This window comes from Fusarium phalaenopsidis, assembly GCF_050370095.1.
Source record: "Fusarium phalaenopsidis strain FUZ10S chromosome Unknown contig_32278, whole genome shotgun sequence".
Classification (NCBI taxonomy): Eukaryota; Fungi; Ascomycota; class Sordariomycetes; order Hypocreales; family Nectriaceae; genus Fusarium; species Fusarium phalaenopsidis.
The window spans coordinates 1,022,450-1,045,681 of record NW_028145417.1 but is presented as its reverse complement, the minus strand read 5'-3'; the positions used below and the strand labels follow the sequence as shown (position 1 = coordinate 1,045,681).

At 52.7% G+C, this 23,232-nt stretch overlaps 4 protein-coding genes across 4 annotated transcripts; 2 read left to right on the top strand and 2 right to left on the bottom strand.

Annotated features, from left to right (window-relative positions):
- Positions 1-1,939: 1,939 nt before the first annotated feature.
- Positions 1,940-3,361, bottom strand: LRP88_00934 (uncharacterized protein; the record flags this gene model as incomplete). Its single annotated transcript, XM_083237636.1, has 1 exon — positions 1,940-3,361. One exon carries the CDS (start codon positions 3,359-3,361, stop codon positions 1,940-1,942), a length of 1,422 nt encoding a protein of 473 aa, XP_083106141.1.
- A 9,068-nt stretch (positions 3,362-12,429) lies between these two features.
- On the bottom strand, positions 12,430-13,815 carry LRP88_00933 (sulfatase family protein; the record flags this gene model as incomplete). The annotated part of the gene is made up of 4 exons (XM_083237635.1): positions 12,430-12,921; positions 12,974-13,240; positions 13,290-13,447; positions 13,497-13,815. The coding sequence occupies 4 exons, from the start codon at positions 13,813-13,815 to the stop codon at positions 12,430-12,432; spliced, it is 1,236 nt and encodes a 411-aa protein (XP_083106140.1).
- A 946-nt stretch (positions 13,816-14,761) lies between these two features.
- Positions 14,762-16,766, top strand: LRP88_00932 (uncharacterized protein; the record flags this gene model as incomplete). The annotated part of the gene is made up of 12 exons (XM_083237634.1): positions 14,762-14,883; positions 14,942-15,010; positions 15,059-15,161; positions 15,209-15,276; positions 15,325-15,396; positions 15,445-15,588; positions 15,641-15,692; positions 15,747-15,947; positions 16,003-16,190; positions 16,247-16,310; positions 16,358-16,445; positions 16,495-16,766. 12 exons carry the CDS (start codon positions 14,762-14,764, stop codon positions 16,764-16,766), a joined length of 1,443 nt encoding a protein of 480 aa, XP_083106139.1.
- A 555-nt stretch (positions 16,767-17,321) lies between these two features.
- On the top strand, positions 17,322-18,352 carry LRP88_00931 (uncharacterized protein; the record flags this gene model as incomplete). The annotated part of the gene is made up of 3 exons (XM_083237633.1): positions 17,322-17,471; positions 17,753-17,834; positions 17,889-18,352. 3 exons carry the CDS (start codon positions 17,322-17,324, stop codon positions 18,350-18,352), a joined length of 696 nt encoding a protein of 231 aa, XP_083106138.1.
- Positions 18,353-23,232: the final 4,880 nt, after the last annotated feature.

Genomic DNA, 23,232 nt, shown 5'->3' with positions numbered 1-23,232 from the left:
GTGAAGAGATTCGCCGATGAGAAGAGGTTATCGATGAAGACGTGATATCTGGCTTTTGGCAGCTTATTGACTAGGGCAACGACCACGCTTTGAGTCGGATTGAGAGGCGTATATAGGTCCTTTCGTCTCTGAATGCGTAGTTGACGAGAAAACTGACTCTTCTTCCTTGGCTGCCGGCGCGGCTTCTTGGGGAGACCAACAGGTCCGTATCTCTTCTTCGGCTGGTGCCAAATCCACCGTAGGAAGAAGCCCTTCTGGGCCACAACCCAGGTCTTAAAGCCGAGGGGCGTGGGTTTATTTGGGACCTTCGTTGTCTCGTATGACCTCCCTGTGAAGCGGGTCATACACTCATCCACAGCGATATTCGTGCCCGGGCTCCATAGCTCGAGAGACGCCGCTTGTAGGTGCTCAGACCAGTCATCCACGGCCTTGAAGACCTTCGGAAGGCCTGTATCGGCGAGGTTGAACGGGTTGAAGACTCGTAGGTGCCGTTGAAGAAGCTGGAACCTGTCGAACGTCATATATCGAATAATCGAGTGGTCAGGGCCTTGATGCCCCCGATGAGAAGTCTCCCAATGGGCGCGGAGCCTTGGTTCCTTGTGAATTCCTATGTAAATCAGGATAGCAAGCCATACGTATACCTCGGCGACGGAGGTGTCATGCCAGCCTCTAAGCCGGGCTGCCGGGCGTAACTGACGGTCTCGGAGCAGGCTTGCAACCCAGCTATTGGTATATTGGACCCATCTTTTAACTAAGGAATAAGGTAGGAAGAGCTGGAAGAGCTGTAGGGGCGTATGGGGCAGTGGCTTGACCTCAAAGTCGCGTGAAGGCATCTCCATTGGAAGGAAGTAAGCCCCGCAGGTTGTGGCCGGGCTGAAGACCGGCCGGCACGTGATATCGTTGGGCTGCTCGCGGCGGCTATTTTCCTCTGTGATATAGCTACTTGAATCAGAGGCGTTAAGTGCCTCGCCGGGAATTGATTGAGAAGTCATAGGTCTCTTCAAAATGATTTCTATGGTGTTTTGGCTGTAATTCCTGAGAGACCTTCCCGTACCCCGCCCGTACCCTCGTCATTACGTGAGAAAAAGTGGGTCCGGTACGCGTTGGGAGCCTTCGCGCACTCAAAGAGATCTTTTACTTGTTTAGCCTCTACTTCTCTTATCTCCCTCGCTTCCCCTTGTTCTCGTCTCTCTTTTTATCCAGCCCTCCTTCACCCCGCTCTCCCTCCTCATACCCCCGGACGTCCCCCAGACGCCTCCCGCTTGGCGTTGCAGCCACGTCTATGCACTTCCGCCCAGTGCCAGACATGAGACGAGAAACATCCTCGGGAGCCATCTCTTGACCTCTGTCACGGTTGCCTGACCTTGCCTTCGCTATGCCCTCGCCTAACTTTAGCTCTATGCCTTTCTCTTGGCAGTGTCTTCTTGGCAAATTCAACTGTCACTGTGGCACTGATCATGAGATGCAATTGTCACGGTACACGACAAGTAGTTACGAAGTCATTACACTCGACAGTTCACATTGGGTTCAGACAAACAAGTTGTGTCATCTTTCTCTTGATGATTATGATAATGCCTCCGAAGCCTGCTCCTTTTTGGGCGGCCTGGGCTATTCATGGCTACTAAGATACAGTGGCTCTCGTCGCTTGGTATTTCCAACACATGGGATCTGTTTTCATCCCACCCGTTCATGACCTGTTCTCTGTGTGTCTTGCACACCCAACGCCTTTTTTTTTTCGTCATTCCCATGTGTCCTGTAGTCCCGTTCCTTTGTAAATGCGGAAGCATCTCTGTCTTCCTTCAACGCTGGTGGGTATATCGCTTTTTCAAATCAGATCGCCGCGTATCTTATGGAGTTGTAACAAAGAAAACATGCGGCAATTTATGCCAGTAAGAGTATTAGTGTGAGAAGAAGAGATGTCGAGCGGTCGCCGAGGGTTTCAGGATTGTCGGCTGTCAATTGAAGAGTTGGAAACACTGAGTCGGTGAGCATCGAGTTGCTCCAGGCTCTCGTACTCAATGGGGGACTCTTGCATAGGATAGGCCGGGGGGCTTGGGGGCACGTCCTGGTAGACAGGCGGGGCCTCGTTGTCCCAGCTGACGCCCATGCCGGCGTGGTCCGTCATGACAACGCCGTAGTGCATCCGTAGAATGCGGCCGGTGCCCGTCTGTGTTGCGAGTTGTGGCTTGCCCTCGGGCGCATACTCCCTGGACACGACCAGCTCAATGAGGAGCGAGTGGGTCACCTCGATGCCGTCGTGGGACTTGGTATCGCAAGCATACTTCAGCTCCTTGCTGTGAGACTTGTACTGGTTGGCAAAGTAGTCGAACTCCATCTCAACCTTGCCATCGGTACCGGTAAAGTCCGACTTCCAGCCCTCGTGCAGGTGCTTCTCACCCAGGACACGGACCTCGTTCCGAGGAAGACCCTTCTTCTCGGGGTCTTGAGCTTGGGCGGGGGCGTGTCGCTCACAGGCGGGAGCCACAGTCTTGATCGTCTCCTCGAGCCTCCAGGTAACCTTCTTTAGTCGCCAGAAATCAATCGTCTTGGCCTTCTCGTTACGGCTCATCAAGCCGTCGAGTCGCAGGTTGACTGTGTTGGTACCGGTGGGGTGGATGACGTTGTTGTAGTGGGCACTAGCCTTGATGTTTGTGGGAGGAAAGACTCGGACAGAGTGGTGAGGGATCTCGTTCTCAGGCAGAGAGCGCTTCACGGGAATGGTTCTCTCAAATCGCACGGGCGCGCAAGTGCCAGAGGTAGAGTTGATGCCGCGAGTGACGTAGGCATCGGCCTTGAACTCGTAGGAGATGGCGGCCAGGGGGGTATCCATGGTAGCGGGGAGGTGACCACCAAGGAGGATAGAGAAGGGATATGCGTGACGACCCTTTCTAAGAGTGGTAGGGTGAGCGAGCAGTTGCCAGGCCTGGAGCTCAGTGTACTGGTTCTGGCAGTCGGTGCAGTGGCTCTGGAAGGGTCGCTTCTGGAAGACGTGAAGCTTCAGGGATGCCGAGAAGCTGCCAATTTCGACAGCTTCCTCCTTGACATCGAGGAACATCTGGCCCGTGATGAGGGCTCCGGTGCTGTCCTCAGCGTTGCCATGGAAGACAACCGGGGGGCTCTCGATGCTCCAGTCGATGGAAACGGCAGAAACCTGATCCTTGCTTGACTTGCCAAAAGGCAGCGAGATGCGGTGGTGCTTCTTGACGGCGTCTGCGAGGTCGGGCATTCTGACGGCGTGAACTTCTGGTCGATCCTCACCATCAGATGTGTAAGGGCTGTTTGTGCGTGATCGAGCGACCTTCTTGATCTGCGCAATGTTGCCCGATGAAGTACGGAGGAAGTTGGCCACGCGGTGGGGCATGGCTGCTAAGACTGAAGGAACGACCTTTTGTAAGTCGCTCTAGAAAGGAAGTTGCGGTGGGGGGGTTGGCGGGTAAGAACGTTCCAGGGACGGGCCCTTGGAAGTCGGCGGCTAATAAGTAGCAGAGACGAGTTTTTGCAAAATCTCTGCACGCTGATGTAATTCCGTCTTGTCGACGCCGGCGCCGATGGCGGGTGCTTCGATTTGATGGCGTCAACCGGGCGGGAGATGGCCAGGGGCAATTGTGCTGTTTTGAGGGTGGCCTTGTGACTTGTTGCAGTCCCTAGTAATGCAATGACGATGCCTTCAAGGGTCCTTTTTAGTTCAGGGAGCCTTGTTCGTGTGCAAAGGGTGTGTGGTCGGCAGGGTTTGGAAGCCGGGTATAAGCTGCAGGTTCTGAGAGCCGATGGCGGGGCGATTCTTGGTTTTCGCTCTTTTCAAGGTCAGGTGCCTCGATTATATGGATGGTCTGCAGAAAGAACGAGTGACTGAAATCAGAACTGGAGATGTGGTCTCGAGTTGATGTCCGTCTACAAGGTCAATTGTGGTTGACTGTCTTGAATCGTTCGGTCTTGGGTTTCTTCGAAAGCTTCGATCGCGTGTAAGTGACGACGATGGCTTGTAAGTGGGAGGGCGGAGGGTTGGTGGTTGGTGTGAGTAGTTGTTGATTGTGTGTGCTGTGAACCTTGTTCAAGTCTGGGGAACTCGATGTTCAAGTCGAGATGAGTATGGGGAAGAATGGAGAGAGACTCTTCCTAAACAGAGAGGCAGAGGGCATCACCAAGACTAAATATCTGATCTCAGGACTACGACTCGCAAAGAGCTCCTACGCCGGGCTGGGGGAAACGATGTGTCATAGCAAAGGTTGCCCTGTAATGGCGAGCTTGTATTGTGGCGCCTGGTGGGCATGCACTGACAGGCGGCTCCCGCCTGACTCTCCCACCTCCATGCACCCTGGGATGCTCTAGGATTCCCCTGGGCGTGTGGGTTGTGGTTGTGTCGTTGCGGTTCTGGGCACTAGGGCGTGGCCTGGCCACCGCCGGTGGGTGTGAGACCATCAGGGTGGGCTTGATGACCGGGCCCTCGCAACTGAACACGGGCACAGTCTGGCTGGCTTGGACCTCGCCATGGTCTGTGGAGGAGCACCAGACGGTGCGGTTGGCTGAGAGCGCGACTGTGGGCCTGCGTCTTAGCCTGCCCGACGTTCTGACCTGATGCCCTGGACGGAGCACGGCACAGTGTAACGGACAGTACGAGGAGCAGTACGATGGCGAGCTGCTTGGTGGGTCTAATAGGAGGGATGTTGGATCTTGCGCAGAACGATCGTGGATCGTGGGACCAGGTTTAATTCCCGTGGGTGGATAGGACATTGCACAGGACAACGGCCATGGAGACGTCGAGACCGTGAGGGAGACGAAACGAACCGACGCTGCCCGGTTGTGGCCGGTTGTCAATTCGCAAGGGGAGCTCTCCATGTTTAGCAAGGTTCGTCCGTTGATACTGACACCAGAAGAATACTGTGACTCCTGATGCAGATGAGTTAGATCTGATGAGCAGGTTGCCCAGGCTTAGCCTGGTGATGTACGGAGTACAGTGTTGCTCAAACATGCTCACTCTCAGAAAGAGAAATTTAGCCCTATTGCGGCATGGCAATTCCGCTTTGCTGATCTGATCCCATGATTCCCCTTCGCTAGGCTGAGTTTGCTGGTGCTGTCTCGGCATGGCTCCCGTCGATTCACACCAATCCATCCATTCACCCAGCACAGACGGGCCATGTTCCCGAGACTGGCTCCTCGTCAGGAGCACACTAGCCTCAATCCAGTACGCTGTGAGAGAGCGCCCATCAGCAGTGCAAAGCATCGGCACAGCGCGACCGAAGACCGGCCCGGTAGGCGCAGGGGAGAGAGACCCTTTGATCAATCTGTGCCGTTTGAGCTCTTCTCGACTCCCGTGCCTCGACCGTTCGGGAACTGCTGTGGGAACAATCGAAGCCAACACCATCAGATGAGGTGAGGTGACGCGATGCGACTGGACAGCACATGACGCTCTAGATGCGACAGAACCACAGCCAACCAGCTCCATACGCCCCGTCTTGTCTGGCTGTTTCTCCTAGACGAGCAATTGAAGCAACGCCATGCCGAGAAAGGTTGTAAGTGATCATACTGCGGAATGCTTAAACGTGCTCAATTGCAAGGAAATTCGGAAATCCGTTGTTCGGAGTGTCGAGAGTCCAGAGTCCGCGGAGACGACATCCAACGCCACACGGGCACTGGTGGCGGCAGATGCAGGGAAGGCACAGAAGGCGTTCCGTCCTCATAGCGCTGTAATTTTTTAGGCTACAGGGCAGGAGTGCGCTAAAGCGTTCCCGTAGCGGGAAGGAGTAGCGCATATCACGGCTCGCAGCGCCTAAAACACGGCAAGTGATCGGACATTCGGACCTTGGAGGGACCGCCCGTGATTCTGGCATCACCAAACTCAACATGATCCAATGCTGCTGCGGTGCATCCCTCTTCTGGCACGGTTGGTTAGGCGTACTCCAGAGCACCTCAGTGCCCACAGTCGCTGACGCTACAGGCGGTGTACGCCCTCCGGAGCCCTGTCAAGGGGCAGAGTCAGGCGCTGTCTCATCGAAGGAGGACCCCTGTGGCTTTGTGCGAGAAGAGACAACTGGAACCTCGTCCACACCAGCCGACCTCAGGTGCCGCTGGCGAGGTTCTGTGCCCGGAGCTGGACAGGTCAGCAGAAGCTTTTTGCTTCTGTCCGGAGGTACCAAGCCCGACTCTCGGCCGATGGAGACGCCGGCTTGCCCCACTGGGAAATTCTCGTTTCTGGTCCCTGAAAGGCATCAGCCGGACATGGCCGGTTGTCACCATGGAACAGCACAGAACGGTTCTGGCGGCTAAACTACGTCTCCCGTCGCGGTTGCACTGTGAGTCGCCGCATACGACACATGGTCCAAACATACGAGACGACATCATCTACTCCAGATCCGACTTGACCAGTAATAGATTGCGCGTCCGGGTTGATGATGCGGAGCAAACTGGTTGGGGTCTGGGGATTGCCTCTTTCTCGTCGATTCCGACTTGATACGTAGTACATATTGTTGAGACACTATCCAACCCTCTTCACATGCTGGCTTGCAGATGTTCTGCCGGGTGCGCTGGCATGGATGTGAGGTGGCTATCCGGTAATAATGCGAATGGCTGCTTGATCAGCTTGTTCGAAGCTGGGCAAAGGGAGTCAAATGGCACATTCAAGCAGCCAAGAGCAACTGCACGGGCATGAACAGCCGTATCAACCACAGCAGATGCTGCAAAGCCGACAACAAAACGGCCAGGTCCAGTAAGATGCCGACTCTGCTCCCTTGCAAGTCGTCTGAAGCAGGCGCCTCAAACTTGGCATGTCCATCATGTGAGCAACGCCCTTACCCCGGCTTCTTTACATAACCACGTCCGTTTTCAATGGGAGTCATCGAATTGCCGATCATCACGCTCATACTGTATCCTGCTTTGATCTATCACTTTATCCTGTTCTCGTGAGAACTTCCAGATCCCCCAGCGTCCTCGACTCACCTGTGACGACTTGTTTACAGCCCAGCGCCCAGCCGTCACACACGTCAGGTGGCCGGTCTCAGATTTTGCACCTCCGGTGCCGGGCCCGCCAAACAAGGCCAGACTAAGAGAGCGAAAAACTTCTTCGATGGAAGGCGTATCCACATCATTCATGCCGGTTCCGCTCTGAGCTCATCAGGCAAAACGGTGACCTTCTTACGTCTTTGACGCTGGCCTGGTTCCTTGGCCGTCAGCTGGTCTCTTTGACAGGGCCAGTGCTGAATGGTGCAATCCACTCGAATCCAGCGCCTTTCCTCCTGCGACTGAGCACAGTGGGGGTACGTTGTGGGGCTCTTTCCTTGGTCACCATGGGATGAAAATTTTTCTTGAGCGTGACGGTGGAATGTGGGAAGGGACGGAGCCGAGTTACCGTACGTTAAGGTGAAAGCGCACGAGCCAATCGCGGTTGGAAGTCAAATGGAAGGCCACACCGCGGTGGGTACGTACCGATCTGCACCGTGCAAGCCCGTCCCGTTTCCTCTCACCTTCTAGGCGAGCACGTCCCTGACCTCGCTTTCCTTGTTGGTCCGTCATCGTTCTGGCTACTTCGACCATACCATCATCGGTCATCGAACGGTGCCATGCCATCCAAAGATCCTGGGAAAAACTCTGAACCTGAATAACCGCCTCCACAGTTTTCCAAGGCACTAACACAATTGCGGTCGTGCTCTCACGGTGCCTTCGATTTGGAGCTTCGATCTTGTAATAGTCAAGGGGTCTATTACTGGAGCCGAGTCGACACCCAAGACGAGCGTTCCTTGAATCTTGCGGCATGACGACTTGATTGGCCCGTCACCCACGTGGACCTTCTGGAATACACGCACACCCTTCCACGTAACGATTCGATCACGGCATCGTGAAGCAGATTTGTTGCATCAGCAAGGTTTGCGGCCAGCGAGGCCTTCCATGGTGAGATAATCTATGTACTACGGAGATCGCTCTCCTATTGTCGTGGAGGTCCAACAACCAACGAGTCACAGACGTCCAACTACACTAGGCATCGCGGTGTGTCATTCTGGTCTCACAACACGTGGCTCGACATTGTCGCCAGTGTCAACTTACAGTTGTAGTGTGATGCCACATGGGCTTCACGTTCTATACTTCCAGCATTCGAGTCGTGTATGCGAGTCAACTATCCACCCTGGTGAATCACATCACATTAACATCGCCAATTTGAACATTAACACGACCGGGACCTTGTTGCCACAGCGTCAGTGTTCCAAAGCCACTCAGACCATAAGATCGGGCGCTCAAACCTTCTCGATGAAGCAGATCTCACTCTCATCCCGTCTCAGATACGTAGACCTGGGTGACGTGTTTAGGGTATCTGTTCGCTTGAAGCTTTACCCTCATCCCCACGGATCTCGACAGTTGGGCCACACCAGAATATTCCCTGCTCCATGCCTTAGTCGCGGGTACTCCCACCCTGAAGAAGCACCAGAAGCATCTCCGCCTTTGGTATCGAACGTCTACTGACCCCATCGCGGAGTCAGGTCTGGAGGTTCTGATGCGGTCTAAAGTGGATCTTAACCACCATCTCAGCTTCTTTTTCTTGTTCTTTGCCACCAGCACCTGAGTCCCACACGCACGCGCACGTTTGCTTGCGCAAGGCCTCCGGCTCTCAACCACTCAACATCAACTCTGAGGATGCCAAGTTCTTGTTGACAGAGACAAAGATCGGCAACTACATATGCGGCGCAAGCCATGCCCGAAGCCTCCCTCGGCATAACCCGAATCAAGACGAGCCGCATCTTACATGCTGCAGTTCTCGACAAAAACCCTTTACCTTTCAAGGGACCTGGCTGTTTTGCAAGGGTGTGTAACGTAACGCATTGCTCGTTCCTGACGATCCATCGCCAGCCACACAGTGCCTTTCCCGTTACCTAAGAAGCCTCGCAACCTTGGTCGGCCACCACCCTTCATCAACTTTCCACGCCCTTTCACACCCTGTCTCCTGGAAGACCAGATTGGCCGAGTCTGCCTCACACGGCCCTGAGCCACATCTCATCGTGAGAACCCCTTGGGTGTTCGCGACTCAGCCCTGTCACCCTACCCTGGTTCGTCGCCATCTCGGGAACCGCCTCTTTACGATGGTGCAATCATGGACCAAACCAGCGCAACGTGCCTCCAGGCGTCAGCTCTAGACTTTGGCCTTGGCCCTCGTTCTTCAATGGCTGGTTCTAAACCATTACCTGAGCATCAATGGATTTAGGCCAAATGAACGACAAATTCGCCATCACTTACACCATTGTTGTTAGGCCATCACATCATGGAAACCCGCCCTAGATCGAATTCTCTCGACCAGGCTTGGCACATCGATTTTAGCTGGGGGCCACCAATATTGTGTGCACGGGCACCTTGCTAACCACACGTCTTTTCATTTTTCTCCTTCTCTAGCTCAGAAAAGCGTGGGCCAAGCGCCGGTTTTGAGCCGCATTTGAACTTGGTGCGCGGGCCATTTACGCTATTATTATACCATGGGATCCTCTTTATCAATCACAAGACGGCATGAGACTTTTGGTGGGTTCTTTGAGATTTCTCCCTCAGCTCCGTTCCACCTCACGACAATCCCACGGATGTTTCATCTCCAACCTGTCCCGACACCAAGCGGTTAATGCCGGTGAAGACACGGTGAATGGGAATGGAGTCAATTTCGGCGTCCCTTGCCCTGTTTGTTTGGCTGAGAGCAAGGGCTTCTGAGACAAGCTTCGGTAGCGGTCTGAGTAACGGAACAGTAATTGCTGCCCGTTCATGATCGAATCTGGCATCAACTGCATTGTTTGGGCTCCAAGAGGGTCCACGGCAAATCTGCAGATGAGATTAAGCCCAAGGAAGAAAAAACTTGGCTTCAGCACGGTTGCGCCCGAGTCTGCAACGGCGGCGATCGATAGGCATCAGTCGATGAGGCTCTATTTTACATAAACTACTACCCGCCAAGATCGATCTTCATGGCCCAAACATCTTTGTATGCGGCGGAGCTCCATGCGAGTTCGCCCAGAGTCTCGAGCTTACCAAGGGGTGCAGAATAGCCATGAACCGCTTGGCGCCGCATCGGCACAAGGCGCCGTAGCGGCCACGGAGCTCCTCCTAAAAATCGATCGCGACAGCCCTTGTGAGCTCCGGCTCTCACTTGTCCTGCTTAACGGAGCCAAGACCTGGGACGGACACGAAGCTCTTCGGACGTGGCTCACCTGGCACAGTGCTTGCGCTGACCTTGCTTGCCCTTGGTTACGGATCCATACCCTTGCATGCCCTGTCTTCCTCTGCCGACTGTGACCCTTCCAATGCCTGTGCATCATGTGCCTAATTCTCGGCCTGGCCTTGGTAGGCCCTGGTCTCCCTGCTCAATGCGTCCATCTGAACGGCTGTAACCCTGGCCGGCGACGTCCGTGCCAACATGGGCCGTTTCTTGGGATCATCAAGCAAACGGACCATTTCGGCAGACCTGTCATATGGTGCAGCTCCCGATTTCTGCTGCAACACGCCAGTGCTTCAAACGGCGGAGTGCGTGATGTGGAAGCACAAGTCAGCCTGTCATCTCCTGTCCGTCAAGCTGGCTCTTCTCTCGGTGTCAATAAACGATACCCATGGTCTCGGCGACATGTTTGTCTTGCCATTGCAATAGAATTGCATCATAGTTTGGCCGGCCTTGGCAGTTGGTTCCTGAGTTTGAGCACCCATTTTGAGCTTCATCACGAAACTCGTCAGGGTCGAAATAAGCTACCTACGACAGCAGCCACGTTCTCATGAGATATGGGTAGGGGTTGCAGGGGTAGGCTACCAAGATCCTGAAGCCTGTTCCCGCTCCTGGTGTCTGGGTTATTTCGGCGCGCGTGACCGAATCTCGAGTGAGCGACAGCGATTACTTCGGCGAACAGCTAGATGATGCCTTGTGAGGACAGACCAGGTAGCGCCCCTATGAGAGACGAGTGTCGTCGATTCCGTGGTGTCAGCTTCTCAAACACCGGTCAGGTGACCGCGGTTGGCAGTGTCGTTGATCTCTCAGGCTCAGCAGGGCGACCATAAACTACATGCATGAGATCTACGAGTTGGGTGGGTGCTACTCTCTAGCGACATCTAGAGATAGCACATGCATTATCCAATTACAGAGCTGCCCAGATTCTCAGAACGCTAGCTGATATCTTTCATCCTCTGCCGAGAGGCTGTCCGGGGATTCCGGGGTTGAAGATAAGTTCCCTTCTGGGGAATGATAAGGCTGCTTGAGATAAGAGTGTGTGGGCTCATGACAGATAGGGCTGCCTGAACGGGCTGTGATAGATAGGCCTGGAAACTGCCACCTCTCGCACAGTGCCAAGAGGCCTGGTATAGGTTTTTCATCCATGTGGGTAAAGTGAAGGAAAAATCTTCACACCCAAATCGGTTTGATGGGTTCACGATGGTGTTGTGTGTTTTCACCAAGCAAGTCCCCCTATCCGGGCTTTCCCCCTGACAACCAGCTGAGTGACTATGCACGATGAGACAATCTGTTTCTATAGAGGGAAAGTGGGCTTCCTACATCACCCACACCCTTGAATTGTGTGCCTGATTCCTTTTAAGGTTCTTTGACTCATAGTCGGTGGGCTTGTGGACCCAACTTCTTTCATAATGACACAACTTGGTCTCTAAGCGAGGTGTATCGAGATCAAGCGGGTTTTACTAATGTCGATGAGACGGGAGCTGACAGGGTAGAAGCTGGTTGTCACAGTTGTAGGTCTAAGCTTTCGCAGAATGTCACGATGTCCCTGAGTGTTGAGATGTTGGACTTGGCTACCCTGAGGCACACAGGCATTTGATAAGAGAAGTGATCGAGTAACTAGCACGACGAGAGCTCTAAATTTGACCCAATGTATCATTGAAACACGTTTTCTTATAATCAAGTGCGTTTTCTCATGATCAAGTCCAATCACTCCATCTCGAACCGTGCCAATACACGTTTCCGTCCTTCTCAAACTGAGGCCCCTCGGCATCAATGATGTGACCTGACTCGCAGCGAGAATACTCGACTCGAGTTTGCTGTGCGTAAAACTCATCGAAGCGAGGTGATAGTGCATCTCGCAGACTTTCCACGTTGACCTGAGGATGGAGGGCTGCCCATGGCTGGGGGCAGGTCGGTCCCTTGCAGGGCTTGAGTACGAAGAGAAGGGAATCCAATCTTGGGACTACATCCTTGAGAGGGTATCCTAGGATTTTTGTTTGAGAAGCTAGATCTGCTTCATCTGCGTGAAGGAGGTTTCTGAGCTGACCCGGGTCCGTCTGTATAGGTTAGTCACCTGTTCGAGTGGTGTACTCTCGATCACTTACAGTCATGTCATACAACTCCTTCTCGTTCGTACACCAGACAGAGTAGTAGAGGTTATAGTCCCGACCAACAACCCGCAGAGCCTTGTAGGTGTTGTTAAAGATTCTCTTGTCTTTGCCACCGTTGAAGCTCCATTTGCCCTCGCTAATGACTTATCCCTAATACTCGACGTTGACGTGCTCGCGAGTTCGGGAAGCATCTGCTAGCTCTGAAGCAGAGAGGGGAATTGGGGACCCATCAAAGTCAGCTCTGAGAGGCGCACCGACAAGTGACAAGATTGTAGGTACAAGGTCAACATGTGCTGTGACTGCCTCAGAGATGCCTCCCTTTGGTACACCGGGGCCACGGACGATGAGCGGGATGTTGATATCCTCCTCGTAGCTACACTCTTTGCCGGGCTGGAGGCGGTGCTGACTGATGTGATAGCCGTTATCGGTCGTGTAAAAGATGTAAGTGTTGTCTAGAATACCGTGCTTCTCAAGCCTCTCAACTAGACCTTCAACGAGTTCATCCACTGCTTGGAGAGCCTGAAGACGAACCTTATAATGACGATCATTAAAATCGACCATCTCATCCGTGAGTTTAGGCTGACGTCTGATCCAGTCTCCCCCCGAAGGCTTATCAGGATTGAAGTTTTCCGTCCTCGGGACCTTGGCGTCCGGGAAGAGATGCTCATGTCTCTGCGGCTTTGGGATAATTTACGCGGAAGAGGTCGTCGGAGACTGGCACGTCGTCGTCTGGTCCTTTGACGGGGTTGAGGATCGTGCTGTTGACGTTGCTATGTGGTGCTATGGGCGCAATGCCGAGGAAGAATGGTTCACCGGCTGCGACGGCGTCGTCGAGGAAGCCATAGGCTTTACTGGCTACCAGGTCGGTGGAGTATTCGCCGAGATGGTTCTTGGGCTTTTCGTGGTCTCTCTGGAAGGTGGCGTTCCAGTAATCATATGTGTTGGGGTCCAGGAGGAAGTCCTGATGGCGTTAGCTCAAGGCTTGAGAGAGATGAATATTGTTCACTAACTGAGCTATTCCATCCCTTGAGATGAGGACTATCATAGTTCCAGACAGTATGGGCGTTAAACATCTTGCCGGTATAGAATGTGTTGTACCCGGCATTTTGAAGCCACACGGGGAGGTAATTCTCGTTGTGACCATTCTTTACAAAAATCGGAAACCCGCCTTTCAAAATTTAGAAGGTTGAGATCTCAGAGATATGGGCCAGACTCACCATATGGAGGATTCAAGTCAGTCACGTTGGTGTTGTGAGCAAGCTTCCCCGTCCACAGGCTGGCGCGAGATGGGCAGCACACCGCAGTGGTACAAAAGTGACGCTTGTATGCAGTTCCCTGATCGATAAGATGCTTCTGAATCAAAGGAGTAAACTTCAACGAGTCCATATGAAGGTCCTGATCATCAGTGAAGACAAAGACGATATTCGGCCGAGTAGGCTTCTCCTCCGGCCCGGAGCCGAACAACGGCGCTTGGCTATCTTGGGCCTTGGCAACGGCCCATAACGCGAGCGCAGCTTGAACCGACTTGAGCTTCATCTCGACATTTGTTGTCCAATGTCCTCAGGTACGTAAAATCTGCTTCTGCGAATTGAGCTATATTTACTCCATCTGGCGGAACTCGTCTCGGATCTCGCAGCCGTTTTCTGCCTAGATTCGGAGGCCCGGTCTCCAGATTACGGGCCGGGATAGTTGATGATGTGCTCAACCCCATGGATCACGCCAATGCTGAGCAACGTATTGATCAACGCTAAGGTGTGGTTCTCTGCGTCTTCTAGTGGGAAAATTCAGCGACGACCCGACGAGTTCCAAGAAAACTTGTGATGTGTGAGGAAGATTTGGTCTTGGTTGAATGAGTATCAGGTCTTGGTAGTTTATAGAGCCTGGACTAGATAGACTGATAGCTTAGAGGTTCAGCGGTCTATTCATCTCCCACCAAAACAGGCACGGAAATACGGCAAATCTCAGACACTGTCGAGCACGGGGCATCGCATTCACCGATGATTACTCGCACAGAAATCCCAATACGCGTACATACAGCCCAATTGCACCGCGCGGTCAAGTTTCAAAAGCTCGATGTCGCAATTCCATAGTTCGATAGCATCAGACACAAGAACCACAGTGGTCCGGGCTACAGTGGGCCGTGGCCTGGCATCTCCGGACGGTAGTACTCGCCGGCATCAAGCTATCTAGGGCAGAACGTCGTAGCAGTATGGAGTCGCACCGCGTCGCCCCGACAGACATGTCCGTAATGGGCAATTCTAGACACGTTGATGTTGGTGCAGGTTTCCACTCGGTGAAATCGTTCGTCCCGATATATGGGTTCCCTGCAAAGAAGTGGAATGAAGTGAGGGTATGCTCCGTCTGTCTTAAATAGAGAGCGTTGCAGTCAAACTGGTTTCTTTTCCGTAGTCTCTTGGTTCGCACCGATCTGCAAAAATCTGGTCGAATTCGGTCGTTAGCTTCTATCAAGTTATTTTGCATCATGGAGACCATTGGAGACGAGAAGCATCCAGACGCTCTTCAGAGTGATCTTGTCGGAAAGTCTGACTCGGACACTGATGCTATTCAGTGGACAGAGGAGGAGGAAAAGAGACTCCTTCGCAAGTCAGTATTCTTATTATCGGCATCGGCATGAAAACACGACATACTGACAATATTCCAGGGTCGATCTTATCATCTTGCCCCTCTTGATTCTGGGTTTTTTTGCCTTGCAGCTCGACAGAGGAAACATGTAAGCATGGCATTCAATAATCCTTCATACCGGTACTAACCAATGCAGTGGCAATGCTCTGACCGATGGCTTCTTCAAGGATGTTGGGATTACTCAAAACCAGTTCAATGTTGGCCAACAGTTGCTGTCGTTGGGCATCATTCTTCTTGAAGTATGTTCACTCTGTCCGTGGTCGAGAATCGACACTAATAAGTCTAGATCCCTAGCAACCTCATCCTGTACCGGGTTGGCCCGACAATCTGGATCGGCGGCCAGATCGTTGCATGGTAAGCATCGAGCTAGACGAGAAGGTACTATATACTGATTGAATTAAGGGGTCTGGTCGCAACGTTCCAGGCCTTCCAGAAGGGCCTTGGTCCATACATGGCTACTAGACTCCTCCTTGGGTACGTCACCTACCCTCTAAAATAGAAGCAGTTACTGACTTGAAGTAGACTTTGCGAGGCGGGTTTTATTCCGGCTTCCCTCTTTACGTTGACTCGATGGTACAAGAGAGAGGAGACCAGCAAGCGGTACTCTTGGTTCTTCATCGGCAACCTGGTCGCTGGCGCCGTAACTGGTCTCATTGCCTATGGCATGTAAGTATATCCAGAACTTGGGCATGTGGATTAAGCTGATAACCATATGAAGTTTGCACATGCGAGGAGTCGGCGGCCTGGCTGGATGGCAATGGCTGTTCATTGTTAGTTGACAACCCCTCAGTCTTGGGAATCTGTACTGACCATTGGCACTCTAGCTCGAGGGAATCTTCACCATCCTTGTTGGTATCGCCTTTCTGGCCACATTCCCTACCCAAGTTGCAAAGCCGGTCTCCCTTCTCGGTTTCCGCTACTTCAACGAGCGGGAGGCTCAGATCCTCTACGAGAGAGTCTTGCGTGATGATCCTACCAAGGCCCAGGTCAAGCAGAGCGTCACATGGGAAGAGATGAGGAATGTCGTAAGTTTCTGAAGTCCAATCAATCGTGGTTTACATGTTTGCTCACATTATTTAGTTGACCGACTGGAAGCTGCTGCCTCATGTCGGCTTTACGATCTGCGGTCTTGCACCCGCTTCTGCCTTTGGTTCATATGCGCCAAGTTTGGTTGCCAGCTTCGGGTACAAGCCTCTCGAGTCCAACGCCATGTCTTCAGTTGGATCCTGGCTGCTGTTATTTACCAACTTGTTTTGGGGTTGGGCAAGGTGAGCACCAGTCCGTTTTTAAGAGTGTATGGACGTCTCGCTAATAAAAATTTTAGTGATAAGATGAGAGCCCGTGGACCCATGGTTGTGCTTGGCTTTGTTATTGGCCTAGCTTTCAACGTAAGTTCTTGACTGTTTCTCGATGAGTTTGCTCTAATGTTTTCTAGATTGGTATGTATGTGTTGGTTGACTCGACAAACTCCAAGCTCAAGTTTGCCATATTTACCCTCTCGAACGCCTTTTCATGGCCATGGCGTAAGTACAACTTGGTGCTACAAGAAAGACCTTAAGCTAACATGAACAGACCCCGTCAACGGCGCCTGGCTCTCGTTGAACGCGAGAACGCCTGGTGAGCGATCAGTCACGCTGGCCATCCATATCATGTCGGCCAACTGCGCTGGAATCGTGGGAAAGCAGCTCTTCCGCTCAGAGGACGCGCCCAACTATCCCATCGGATTTGGTGTTATCATGGCCCTCACAGCTGTGGCAGTCGTGCTCTCGTGTGTTGCCAACCTTCAGTACTACTTCTGCAATGGACGGAAGCTGGCTCGAAGCGGATTGAGGTATTCGTACTGAGTGGTTAGAAAGGATATTGGTCACCATGAGCTTTTGAGAGTGAATCAGTGCTCGCCAGCCGTCAGGCATTGCTCTCATCCACGCAAATAAACACAGAAATTGTTTCCTGTAAAACAAAACAAAACAAAACAAACCTCCTTCCCCATTGAATCTTTGCATCGTATTTCTCTCTTTGGCCTCTGTCGCCACTAAAACCTGCCATCTCCCTCCTCACCTTCTGACAACGAGAAGACTATCATGCACAGGCTTCGGCTCAGATTTGCTATACTAAACTACCCATTCGCATTCTATTTCTCCCTCAGGTTCACATTTACTGGTCCCCTCAGGTTCGATCTGATAGCTGAAGTCATCGATCTTCGCCACTTCTTGTTGGCTCGAAGCCTGTCACAAAACCCGGCTGCACCTCGATTGTAGACTCAAGACAGGCCGTCGCACACGAACAGAAGCCTTCATCGCAACTTGATCAAAACATTTTGTCGCTTCCCTTGAGGTTGGTTGCCAAACACTCTCGCTGTGGAGCTAACCGTTGATCCAGCGAGTTAGAATCCCATCATCATGGCCGCCTCAACATTCCCGCCCCTGTACAATTTATCCCAGAACCCCGAGGATCAAGCCAGCCTCGGACGCATCAAAGCTGCCTGGGACGATTACTCTTCAGGATGGGACCAAGAAACCAAGATGACAATCCTTTCACGACCTCACGAGGTTCGCACCACGCCAAGCAATCGAAGGAGGCCATGCGATCACAAGCTCCTAAAGGCAGACTTCAACTTTGGCATCTGGGTCATGATTCGCTGCATCTATCCCACACACAAGCTACAATACCTAAAGACCCGGCTCGTGGAAAAGTATCCCTGGATCGACGTCGATAGCTTTGCTGGGCCGAGTCACGGGAGGCCTGCCCATGATATTGGGGGTGCCCATGGGACGACAACTGTCGGAGGAGGCGCGAAACCTGATCTTGACCAGCTCTAGCAGGGCTTTAGGTGCAGATACAGGATTACATCGCTTCTTCTTCTTCCGATAACAACGAGCGTATGATCAAGCATGAGAGTGGTTTGGCACCTGGTGAGTAAGAAGGAGATAGAGTGATGCACCCTTTGGCTAACTAGGCATATCAAGTATTCACGCAGTCTCGTCACCCAGATGGCCTCAACCGACAACAGGATCCATCGTTCATCAGCCTTCGCCCAGTCCAGCCTCTATTTCCCTCGCGTCAAAATGTGGCTCAACCCGCCGCTGCTCATCCACCTCGCGCAAACCCCTTTACAGACATGAACCCCCAACCGCCAGCGGGATGTGTTCCACAGTCGGACTCCTTTTCAAACTTTCTCAAGAGAAAGGCAGAAGAGAATGTCCCCAACACACCCTCCAAGAAACCTGGAGTTTCGGCCACACGTGCTGCTTCGCCCGTGGGTTTTGACTCTCGTTCGTCGTTCCTCGATGACGAGCTCGATCGCCAGGCACCCAATGCCCAGCCCGAACTAGCTCCCGAGGACCATCAGCGCCCCTACGATGCTCCCAAAGAATGCTGCAAGCTGTACCACGAGCGACGCAATGCAGAGTTCAGAGAGGCTCTGGAATAGACGCTTCAACGGATGTAGGCCGACTTGAAGACATTGGTTCAACGCTACAGCGAAGACATGAAGAGAGCGGTAAATCCACTCGGGGCTCGGCAGCAGCAGCGACGTAGCGGAGACGGCGACGTCGATCGCGACGCGTTTCTCGAACGCCTTGATGCAAGGGTCACACGCCTCGAAGAAGTTCTTCGCTCGCTGTAGCTACATCGTCAGCCTCACTCGTCGGTGCCACACAGAGTTGGTTGAATGAAAACAGGGCCTTTGGTCGATCGCTTCAGTGGGGAACAAAAACAGGGCTCATTGGTTTGTATGTATGTAATAACAGTAGTTGTATCTCCTTGAGTGCGTTAAGGCTACAACCAGGTCACGAGCAGGGGTCTGATCCAATTAAAATGCCGCAAATTAGAGGTACTTCAATTGCCTCCTATTTTATATGGTGATAGAAGTCCCAACAATCCTGCTGGTTACAAAGGGCAACATCACACTGCCGGCAGCCGTACCTTGTTTTTTTTGGCCCCTTTTTCCTCGTATTGGTGTTGATGCCGGTTAACGGCTTCCTCTTGCTTCGTGACCTAATTTGACCGCAGCGGAGGCCTTGACAAGCAAGGCAAGGGCTATTTTTCCCTCTTTTGACGCGTTCATGCAGCTCCATAGGCGTATTTTCGTCGCCAGCTCGATATCGCTTCCTGGAATGACCAGTCCAATAAGCCGCAATAAGGTCATCTATAAGGCGGCCTCGCCAGTCACTTTGAGACCGTATTTTATTCCACTTTGGCTGCCCATGAAGCTGAAGAAGATAGCTGTTGATGAGGGCTGTGTCAAGAAGGAAGGTCCAAGCTATAGCCTGCCAAGGGCCGCGACGAATTGAGTGACTATAGCCCCGTGATGCCCTCAGTTGGTCGCCACGGTCCACATGATTCATCTCGTCGTTATAGGTAGCGGCGATAGAAGGGATCGCAAAGGTCTTGACGGCTTCGTCACCAAAAAAAACGCTGTATTGGCCGTGCGCGGGCTTGATCTGTATTTGGCCTCTTCCTCTTCCGTATGACAAGCTCGTCGCCTCTGAACACAGTGGATAAGAAGAGTACAAGGGCGTTATCCTTCCACGCGATTTGGTTGACCTAGGGAAGAGCAAGTCAAATTAATAGGGTTTCTATAGGTAAATTTGACTTGGCTTGCTACCTTATTATCAACTGTTGGAGCACTTCTGAGCTCATTGAACTGAAGAAGTCTCCGGCCGGCAGAATCATCATCTTTGAGCTTCGCGAAGGGGGCGTAGATACCACAGCTGCGGCGGGCTGTGCCTGTGGCCCCGTGGCCGTAGTGACGGAGGCTTCTAAAGAGATCAGCCGACGAGAAGAGGTTATCAATGAAGACGTGATATATGGCTTTTGGTAGCTTATTAATAAGGGCAATAACCACGCTTTGTGTCGGGTTGAGGTGTGTGTAAAGTCGCCTTCTTCTCTGAGATCGAAGCCGCGTTCCGAGGCTAACTAGACCGTATCTCTTCTTCGGCTCGTGCCAAAGCCACCGTAAGAAGAGGCCTTTTTGCGCCGTGGCCCAGATCTTGAAGCCCACGGGGATAGGCTTATTTGGGACTCGTGTTGTCTGGTATGACCTTCCTGTATAGCGGATCATACACTCGTCCACAGCGATATTCATGCCCGGCTTAAGGAATTCAGTTGACGCGTATTGTAGGTGCCGAGACCACTCGTCAACGGCGGCGAAGACCTTCGCAAGGCCAGCTTTGGCAGCCTCTTTGGCGAGGCTGAAGGGGTTGAAGAGCCGAAGGTGCCGATGAAGCAGTTGAAAGCGGTCAAAAGTCATAACTTTGAGGATTGAATGGTCAGAACCTTGGTGCCCCAGCTGGGAAGTCTTCCAATGGTCTCGGATTGTGATTTCCTTATGAATTCCTATATGAATTAGAAGCGCAAGCCATAGATATACCTCTGGCACGGTGGTTGGCTTCCAACTGCGAATTCGAGCCCGTGGCTTCCAGCTGCGACTGCGAAGTAAATGATCAACCCATTCATTCGTATATTTAACCCATTTTGCGACTAGGAAATAAGGCACAAAGTGATGGAAGAGGTTAAGAGGCTGCTGGGGCAGCTCTTTGACCTCGAGGTCGCGATCGGGCACCATCACCGGGAGGAAATTGGTGCCGCAGCTAGGGACCGGGTTGAATACAGGTCGGCAAGTGAAATCGGCTGGCTGCTCGCGGCGGCTATTCTCTTCTGTAATTATAATGCTTGGATCAGAGGCACTCAGTGCCTGACTAGGGATTGATTGGGAGCTCATGAGTATCTTCAAAAAGATTTGCATGGTATTTTAGGTGGAAATAATTAATGGAGCACTATGCCGTACCCCTCTCGTACCTACGTCATGACTAAGGTCATGTGGGTCGAGTAACTGGCTGTAGCCTTAACGCACTCAAGGAGATAGCAAATCTGTAGATCCCATCACCCGCAAAAGCAAAGTGAATCGCCCAACGCAACCCAACACCGACTCTACAAGGCTCCAAAACTCTTAGCGAGAACGATAGCCGACTCGATGGACCTCCACTGTCAGTCATTGATTACCGTACGCTTCGCTTGCTATTATTTACCGCGCAAATTACCGACAACCCCAGCAAGCATCCATACATACGAACCACAAGCCATGTCCAACAAATCTCGCCTGACACGAAAAGCACAGATGCTCAGCTTCGACGACAAGAAACGGTCACCGTTAGCAATCCCTTTCATCTTTTGCTCTGGGAAAGACTCGCTGATGATCATCTCATGCTCATTTCTCAACACCTGTTGGCTGCAGGAACAAATCCCAGCCACTCCCAAGGGGTACCAACCGCAGACGAATTGTGCCTCCAATCGTTGGGCTGCTGCTGCATCTCAGCGAACAGGAGGGTATATCTCGCAGTTTGATCTCCGGTTCGCCCTGAGATGCAATGCATCACCTGATTCTTCGAGGGTCTGATCTCAGACGCCACCCTCGTCCACAGATGCGACAAGATTGATGGACGGAGAATCAGCTACGGGCTCACGCGGTTTTAAAGCCTTCTCCTGTAATACACACATGCAACAAGACGCCATCCCGTCTCTTGCGTGGTCAGAGCACACACACACACACGTAACGGCCGGGACAGGGATCAAGCGCACAGCCATTCGGAGGCGCCGGGTGCCATGTAAATGAGGACACCATCAGTGCCCCAGGTTATACACCTGAGTTCCTGGTGCTTACCAAAGGAAAGGTACCTGGCCTCAAACACGGCAAGTCTCTCCGCGGCTGTTCCCGAGATATACGGATAATGATCACGGAGCTAAATCAATGATGGCGAGGCTAACTAGTGGGCATCGTGGCTTTGGCCGAGGGAAAACTGAGTTTGCGGTAGAACAACTGCCAAGTCTTTAGGCTCTGTGTCTCACTTGACAGCAGTTGGCAGATGAGAGATATATTCGCAGCCGCATGTCAAAGGACAACCTCCAACAAGACAACTCGCGTGGCAGCAGGGTTGATGCACACACCGACTCAGGTTCCCGGCCGAGTACTGCACATTGACTCTCGAGCCCTCCTGAGGCGCTGCGATCAGACTCCTTCCTTGGTCGTGCGATTACGCAGGGCCATGCACGTTGGGCAGAACCAGTCCAGTTGGACGAGAGAGGCTGCGCCCTTGCAGGCGTTAGTCTTGTTCCCTCTCGCATCCTTCGTCCAGGTCTTCTTTGCTTGGCATTTCTCAGAGCCTCTCGCTGACATGCATTGCCGCGGCCGCGGGAGCTAATGAAGCCGACCCGACCTCGTTCTGGAATGTCGATGGCAGCCGGGGCCTCTTGAAGAATAATGCAATGGCTCTTGGTGTGATCGACAATGTGTGTCTCAGTCGAGAGTCTTGGAATGAGGAACGGTTGTCGAGACTCGGAGCAAAGCCACCCGAGTAGAGAAGTGATGCTGACGGCAGTAGAGTCTCTTCTCTCTATGCCTTGGAACGTCTGAGGTTCTTGACGATGTGACGTTTGCATGATTCGTGAAGAGTCACATCGCAAGCGCCACGGCTCTCTCAATGATGCCCTTCTAGGAAACGTTTCGTCCCCTCATCGTCCGCATGCGGAACTTCCCCAGACTGCTCATGTAAGAAGGCATTTCAAACGCTGCCCAGGGCCCGTACTTTCGACTCTTCTCCATGGCGACCGGGGGGTGCTCTCCCCCTCATGCAATGGGTGGTTTGGCCGCGATCGGCGTTAAGAGGAGAGGAGAGAGTTGGGGTCGGTCTGGTATGTGAGGCCCACGACGGACGATGCGGGGAACTTTGAACCACCCGGGGAACAACGACGTTGAATCCCCGGGAGTGGGAACCGGTAAAACTCTAGAGAAGAAGTTCCGGGGTTCTTTTGAAAGGGTCCATAATCATTGACCACCAGTTGTGTTGCCTTGGGGCCACAGGTTGGCCGAGGCGACGCTGCGTTGGTTCTCTCGAGTCAGTAGCCAGAGAGACAGAGAGATTTGACCTTGCAACCCCAGATACAGACTTCACCTATGTTGGATATCCCCTTCGCCCGTTCCCTTCTCCCCGCCTATATCCTTGTCAGGAGTTGTGGGGTCATCTGAGGGTAGACAGGGGTTTCCTTTTGGTCAACGACAAAGAAACTAGTGAAGATCGAATGTGGACCTGGGGACAGGGTACCAGGGCAGGCCTTCAAACCGCTGACAGATCGAGACGCGAATGGTGCATCCAGGGAAGTGCCCTGCTTGTGAGTACGGGGCTGTCAATGCGTATGCTTCAAGTCTTTCACGAATGAGTGAGGAGAGTTTGGTTGGTGCTGACGCCTGTGCTCGTATTCCGTGTGTTTTCATTACATTATACCTTTTGCTGGCAAAAAACCCTCTAAATAATC